The sequence below is a fragment of the Lipotes vexillifer genome, unplaced genomic scaffold (assembly GCF_000442215.2).
Source record: "Lipotes vexillifer unplaced genomic scaffold, Lipotes_vexillifer_v1.1 scaffold1280, whole genome shotgun sequence".
Taxonomy (NCBI): domain Eukaryota; kingdom Metazoa; phylum Chordata; class Mammalia; order Artiodactyla; family Lipotidae; genus Lipotes; species Lipotes vexillifer.
In genome coordinates this window covers 244,928-252,295 of record NW_006786568.1, presented here as the reverse complement: position 1 = coordinate 252,295, position 7,368 = coordinate 244,928, and the positions used below count along the sequence as shown (strand labels likewise).

General features: G+C 53.4%; 1 protein-coding gene across 1 annotated transcript in view; it reads left to right on the top strand.

Annotated features, from left to right (window-relative positions):
* The first annotated feature begins 81 nt into the window (after positions 1-81).
* The window catches only part of PRKCG (protein kinase C gamma), a 17,586-nt gene continuing 10,299 nt past the window's right edge, over positions 82-7,368 (top strand). The window contains exons 1-6 of the mRNA XM_007459032.1: positions 82-251; positions 662-693; positions 1,656-1,738; positions 5,893-6,004; positions 6,154-6,285; positions 6,873-7,029. Coding sequence (XP_007459094.1) covers positions 82-251; positions 662-693; positions 1,656-1,738; positions 5,893-6,004; positions 6,154-6,285; positions 6,873-7,029 — 686 coding nt within the window. The remainder of the gene's footprint in view (positions 252-661; positions 694-1,655; positions 1,739-5,892; positions 6,005-6,153; positions 6,286-6,872; positions 7,030-7,368) is intronic.

Sequence of the window (7,368 nt, the reverse complement as noted above, 5' to 3'; positions counted from 1 at the left end):
CTTCCGAGCCTTCGGCTCCTTGCCTTTCCACCTGTTTCCCGAGAAAGGCAGGATCCTGGTCCCTGCTACGTTACTGGGGCCATGGCAGGCCTGGGCCCCGGCGGAGGCGATTCAGAGGGGGGACCCCGGCCCCTGTTTTGCAGAAAGGGGGCTCTGAGGCAGAAGGTGGTCCACGAAGTCAAGAGCCACAAGTTCACCGCTCGCTTCTTCAAGCAGCCAACCTTCTGCAGCCACTGCACTGACTTCATATGGTGAGGGAAGGGGGCTGGGGCCCTGAGGGATAAGGAGACTAGTGCTAAAGACCCCTGACGCACCAGACCCCACAGTGATGAGGAAAGAGGGGGCTGCAGCCCTGGCTCCTGGCCCTAGGGTAGGTGGGGTCTAGGGTCCTGGGCCTGGACTCCTGGATCAGAGAGAGGAGGGACTGGGGTCCCGGACTTCTGGGTCTGAAGGAAGGGGCTGGGGGCCTGGGCTCCTGGGTCTGAGAGAAGAGAGACTGGGGAGCCAGAATTTCTGGGTTCTGGAAAGGAGAGGCAGCTGGGGCTCAGACTCCTGGGTCCTGCAGGAGGAGGATGGGAGGACGGAGGCCTCCTATGACTGGCAGAGGTGAGAGGTCCAGGTACCCTTTTCTGCACTGACCTCAGATCCTTGACTCTTACAGGGGGATTGGAAAACAAGGCCTGCAATGTCAAGGTAAGAGCTGGGGACCTGGACTCCCAGGACCCTCAGGAGGGTGGAGGCTGGGGCCCCACAGCCTAGGCTGCTTGACACACGTGTTCTCTGGTCCCCAGAGAGGCGCGGGGGAGCCCGGGGCGGGCTGGGGGCCCCTCCCTCGGCCGGCTCCAGGTGGGGACAGATATTTGGAGAATCTGTTGCCATGGGAACAGTGAGATTTGGAAAAGGGGAGCTGAAGGGAGGGGGGGCTGGAGATGCAAAGTCAGAGCCCCCCCCCGCCGTTGCCATAACAACACCACCGTCCTAGGCAGGGGCCGGCCGGGTGGGGTCACCGATGGGCGGGTGGGGGCCGGGTGGGGCCGGCAGTTATGGGGGCCGGGAGAGGGGGCCGAGTCCTAAAGCACCAGCTGCTACTTGCTGAGAACTGAGTGAGTCAGGGAGGGGGGCGGGCCGGCAGTGGCGCCCCCAGACTCACTTCTGCCCAAGTTGATGCTCTCTGTTCTGTTGGAGGACCTCTCCCTGTGTTTCCTCTCTTCTAGTTGGCCTGCCTCTCTCCTGGCTTTCTTATCGCTGTCTGTGGGTCTGTGTCAATGGGATCCTGTTTTCTCTCTGTCTCCATCTCTTTCTGTCTTTCTCTGTCTTCCTCTCTGTCTCTCTGTCTTTGTCTCTCTCTCTGTCTCTCTGTCTCTCTGTCTCTGTCTCCCTTTGGCTGTGGGTATGCATTGGGCTCTCTGTGCTTTCTCTTTTTCTGTGATTCTCTGCATCTCTGTTTCTTTGTTTGGGTCCACGTTTTGAATTTCTGTCTCGCAGTGTCTCTGTCTCTGTCTCTCTGCATGTCAAGGTCTCTTTGATTTTCTCTGTATTGAACTCTATGGGGATCCTCCTCCTGGTTTTCTTTCTGTCTGGGTCTCCTCTGTTTCTGATTTTCTGTCCATTGGGGTCTCTCTCTGTCTCTGTGTCTCTATGATTCTCACCTTCAGTCTGCAGCTTTGTGGTTCATCGACGATGCCACGAATTTGTGACCTTCGAGTGTCCAGGCGCTGGGAAGGGCCCCCAGACGGACGTGAGTGCCCAGACACCTGGTTCTTCCTCCTCGGGCTGTGCCCACCCCCCTCACCCCCTCGGCGTCCGTCCCAATTTCTCCTGCTATTTTTAAGGCTGAGAGGGGAGGGGGGCTGGAGAGATAGGGAGAGCTAGTCTGGCCCAGATTCCCTGCCCTTGGCCTGGAAAGGGGGAATGAGAGGGGACCAAGACAGGCTGGGGACCCAGGCGGGGAACAAAGGGGAGGCGGGGTGAGGGGACCTCAGCACGGATGTGGGCTGTGATCCAGGAGTCAAGAGATTTAAAAAATAGAGAGCTGAGGGACAGAGAGAGAGACAGAGACAGAGAGACAGAGAGAGAAATCGATGCAAGCACCGAGATCCTGAGATGAGACAGAGAGAGAACCCAGAGGTGCAGAAAAAAACAGAGACCCAGGCAGAGAGATTGGGGCAGAGAGAGTGAGAGCAATGGAACAGAGACAGTGACACAGGAGGAAGGAAAATGGGACCCAGAAAGACTGGGAGAGACAGAGACACAGAAACTCAGAGAGACAGGGCGGTAGATACCCAGAAAGGGAAACTAGAATAGAAAATGGTAGATAAGGATAACTGCTTAGGAGGTGCTGAGAGAGGGAAGCCCAGAGAGATCCTGTCATATACATGCACATACATGTGCATTTTCAGACACCCTGCCTGTTTGCACGTACACACACACACACACACACACATATACAGACCCCTGTGTACACACACACACACACACACACACACACACACACACACATATGCATATTAGACCCCCGTGTATGGACACACACGTGCATGTACAGATCCCCCATGTGCGCTCACACAGATACACACAACCGTTCTCTCCCTCCCCCCGCCCCCCAACATCAGGGGCTTACAAGAACTGTCCACCTTGCATGCCTACCCCTGATCCCTCCTTCACTTTCTTTCTGGCTGTGGGGCTCTTCTCTCTGAGCCTCAGTTTCCCCCTCTATATAATGAGGCTCACCGTCCAGTGTTGACCAATAGAACTTTCTGCAATGATGGAAGCGTTCTGTATCTTTGCCATCCAGCTGCCAGCCACCACAGCTAACTGCCGAGGGACAGAAATTTAAATCCCATTTAATTTGAATTGATTTCAATTTATTTATTTTTTTAATTGAAGTATAGTCGATTTACAACGTTATGCCAATCTCTGCTGTGCAGCAAAGTGACTCAGTTATACACGTATATACATTCTTTTTTAATATTCTTTTCCATTATGGTTTATCACAGGATGTTGAATATAGTTCCCTTTGCTATACATTAGGAACTTGTTGTTTATCCACTGATTTCCATTTAAGTAGCCACCTGTGGTTAGGGCTACCATGTGGGACAGCATGAGTCTAGATGCCCCCAGTCTTGTTTATATTTAATTTATTTAATCTATTTATTTTTGGGTGCGTTGGGTCTTCGTTGCTGCGCGCGGGCCTTCTCTAGTTGCAGCGAGCGGGGGCTACTCTTCGTTGCGGTGTGCGGGCTTCTCATTGCGGTGGCTTCTCTTGTTGTGGAGCATGGGCTCTAGGCCTGCGGGCTTCAGTAGTTGTGGCACGTGGGCTCAGTAGCTGTGGCTCGTGGGCTCTAGAGCGCAGGCTCAGTAGTCGTGGCACACGGCCTTAGTTGCTCTGCGGCATGTGGGATCTTCCCGGACCAGGGCTCGAACCTGTGTCCCCTGCATTGGCAGGGGGATTCTTAACCACTGCGCCACCAGGGAAGCCCGGGAAGCCCCCCACTCCCCACCCCGCCCAGGCTTGTTTTCAGGGAAGTCAGGCAGGATAGGAGCCCGGGGTCTGACACAGGGCTGGAGATGGTTTTATGATTAGCAGATGGAGAAAGAGGCAGAATGAGAGAGAGAGGGAGAGCACCACGGAAGTCCATGAGGCATTTTGCCAGCTTGTCAGGTCAAGAAAATTGAAGTTTACATAGAGGATGTGACTTCTGAGAACACATATCGAGCACCACTGTCTACCAGCACCTATATATGACTTGGCTGCCTCGCCTGCCTGCCTCCGCCACCAACAAACACTACATCTGATTCATCCAGGGCTCATTGCATGCACTCACCAGGTATCTTGTATATAGTATAGGACTGAATCTGCTTAACAGCTTGTAAGGTTAGGTATTGTTTCTGTCCTCATCTGACCGAGGCTCCTGGGCCAGGACACCTGGGCTTGAATCCCACCTCCACCGCGTATTGGTTCTGTGACCTTCCAAAAGTTTATTTACCTCTCTGCACCTCTGGAGTTCCTTGTCTATACAATGGGGATGGTAACCATGCCCTCATCTTAAGGACTGTTTTAAGGACTAAATGAGTCAAATACTTGGGACAGCACCTGGTACATAGACACAAAGTATTAATTATTATCATTGTAAAATTATTACTATTACTGATGAGGAAACAGAGGACAAGTTCTTTCCTCTATATCACTCTGGCTTTCTTTTTCTTTGTGAAGCACTAAGCTTTTAATCTTGTTGTCAGCAACACAGATCAAGGGCTTAAGAAATGCTCAGGGCTTGACAAGCATGATTTCATTCAGTCTTCACAAGAACCCTTTCACGGAGGGTTCATGGTCCCATTTTATGGGGAGGAAACCTGAGTCTCTAAAAAGGGTGGTGTGGGGGGAGGCCACACAGCTGGGTGGTCGGGAGAGTCAAAAATCTGGACCCTAATCTTTCGAACTGGAGCCACAGTACTGTCTCCTTTTTAATAGCTACTTTCACCTTGAGAATAATCGCAACAGCTTCTATGTCAGGTACCCTGCTGGGAATTTTCACCCACAGCATCTCATTTCATGCGGCAGGAACACTTTGAGCTAGGGTCAGATGAAGATCTTTAGAGGTCCAGCACATGCAACTACCAACACCCTCCCTCCGTCCAAGTATAATTCAAAATAGAATCCCCACTAAACTGCAAAATAAGTAAAAGCCCTAGAATGTCCTGAATTTTCACCCTAGGGATAACTCTTGCAAGGCATTCTTAGAAAAAGGCAAATATCAGATTATTTAACACTCAGACATTGCTGAGGGTGGAAGGAGGAATTGGTGTCTTAAATTCATGCTTAATTGGACTCGACATTTAGCATCTCTTCAAGATGTACATTGTTTATTTCCACTGGGCAGAGGAGGGCGCTGAGGCTCAGAATTGGGCACTTACTTGTCTGAAATCACGCAGCTGGGAAATGGCCCAGCTCTTTTTTTTTTGCGGTACGCGGGCCTCTACACTGTTGTGGCCTCTCCCGTTGTGGAGCACAGGCTCTGGACACGCAGGCTCAGTGGCCATGGTTCACGGGCCTAACCGCTCTGCGGCATGTGGGATCTTCCCGGACCCGGGCACGAACCCGTGTCCCCTGCATCAGCAGGCGGACTCTCAACCACTGCACCACCAGGGAAACCCAGGCCCAGCTCTTGATTAAACCCAAGGGTATGTGGGGACTGCAATAAAATCACTAATAATAACCATGGCAGTAATGACAGCAGTAACACTGTTGAGCACATTTAACATGCCAGACACTGCTCTGTTGTTTACACTTAATGTTTCATTTAGGACACCTGGGTCCCTAAAACTGAGCGGTCATATTCTCCATCCCACAGGGGGCTCAGAGTAGGCAGATCATCAGCAGGTAGACATTGACAGAGGCTGACAGTGAATGATCCGAGGTTCATGGTGGCCCACAAGTCCTCGGGAGAACAGCTTGTGGAAGGCTGGGGATTAGGGACTCTGGGACTTTGGAAGCCTACACTTCCTTCAGGTTGTTCCCAAATGCCACCTTCTTAGTGAAACCTGCCCTGATCACTCTATTTCACAACCCCCTTCCCTACTTCGTTTTTGTCCAGAGCACCTATTACCATCTGTAATACTATATATTTCACATATCGTGTTTATTTTCTCTCTCCCTCCATTAGAAAGTAAAGTCCACATGGACAGGAGTTTTCCTTTGTTTTGCTCAGGGCTGGGTCCCGGCACCAGGAACCGTGCTGGCACACAGGAGGTGCTCAATAAATATTGTAGAGTGAATGAGTGAGGTGGAGCCGCAGGAAGACGGGAGAGCAGGGCGGAAGAGAAAGAGTTCAGGGGGCTGTTCTTTTAGGATGCCCTGCAGACCCCTTCTGACCGGCTCCTCCCTGCCCCCAGGATCCCCGGAACAAGCACAAGTTCCGTCTGCACAGCTACAGCAGCCCCACCTTCTGCGACCACTGTGGCTCCCTCCTTTACGGGCTGGTGCACCAGGGCATGAAGTGCTCCTGTGAGTCTACACTTGCTGCGCCCGCCAGAACTTGGCGCTTCCGGGGCCCCTGCAAAAGTGCAGTGTCTGGGTTTCCGGTAAATGCTGGGGAATGGAGTCTGGGGTTAAGGGCGGGACCTGAAGTGCTACCCTCAGTTCTGTCCCCCCAGGCTGCGAGATGAACGTGCACCGGCGCTGTGTGCGCAGCGTGCCCTCTCTGTGCGGTGTGGACCACACGGAGCGCCGCGGCCGCCTGCAGCTGGAAATCCGGGCTCCCACTTCGGATGAGATCCACATCACGGGTGAGACCCCGTCCCCTCGCCTGGCCCCGCCCCTTTACCGGAGCGTGAGGAACCGACTGAATTCCCCTGAGCTGCCCACCCCGCCCCTCCCCCGGACTCAGAAAGGCCACGCCCCTCGCGAAGGTCGCACCCATACTCCTGACCCCACCTGCAAAAGCTGAACACCACTCGGCCGCGCCCCTTCTAGCTCGAGGCCCCTTCTCCAGCCATGCCTCTGGCGACTTTCAGCGCCTCTTAACGGCTGTTCTGGGCATCAAGGTCCAGGGGGTGGAGGGGTGGGGGATGGGGAATGAGAGAAGAGCTGGTTCCGAAGGAGGTTCGGGTTTACTAGTGGTGATTATGGCCAGGGTCCCGACTCCTGTGTCCTAATGGAGCCAGGGGCTTTGGGTTTGATTTCTGGGTCACTGGCTGGGGAAAGGGCTTCATGCCCTGTCTTCTGGGCACTGGAGAAGTAAAAGATCAAAAACACCTGGTTCTTGAGAGAGGCTGCTGAGAGACTGGAATTCTTGATTGCTGGCTGGGGGAAGTCTCAGGGGCTTCTTCCTGGACCTCTAACCCCATCTACCTTCCTTCCCCTCCCCGCTCAGTTGGCGAGGCCCGTAACCTCATCCCAATGGACCCCAATGGTCTGTCTGATCCCTATGTGAAACTGAAGCTCATCCCAGATCCTCGGAATTTGACAAAACAGAAGACCCGGACGGTGAAAGCCACGCTAAACCCTGTGTGGAACGAGACCTTTGTGTTGTGAGCCTCGGGTGCAGGGGAGGCTGTAATGACTGACAGAGAATGATCTGAGGGTCCTGGTGGCCCAGAACACCCCAGAGAGCAGGTGTTAGGATTGGGGGAATCCCAAAAAGGGCAGAAGAAGGTGGTGGGAGAAGAAAATGAAGTGGCTGAGGGAGAGGGACCGAGATACAGAAGGCGAGAGACAGACATCTCTGTTTAATCTCCATCGAAGCTCACCGCTTTGGAATGAGACAGGGATCCGAGAGGGAGGTAGACAGACCCTGCGACTCAGAAGGAGACATAAACCCAAAGAGAGACACAGAAGGAATGGCGATGGGTGGGTGGCAGGGAGGGAAA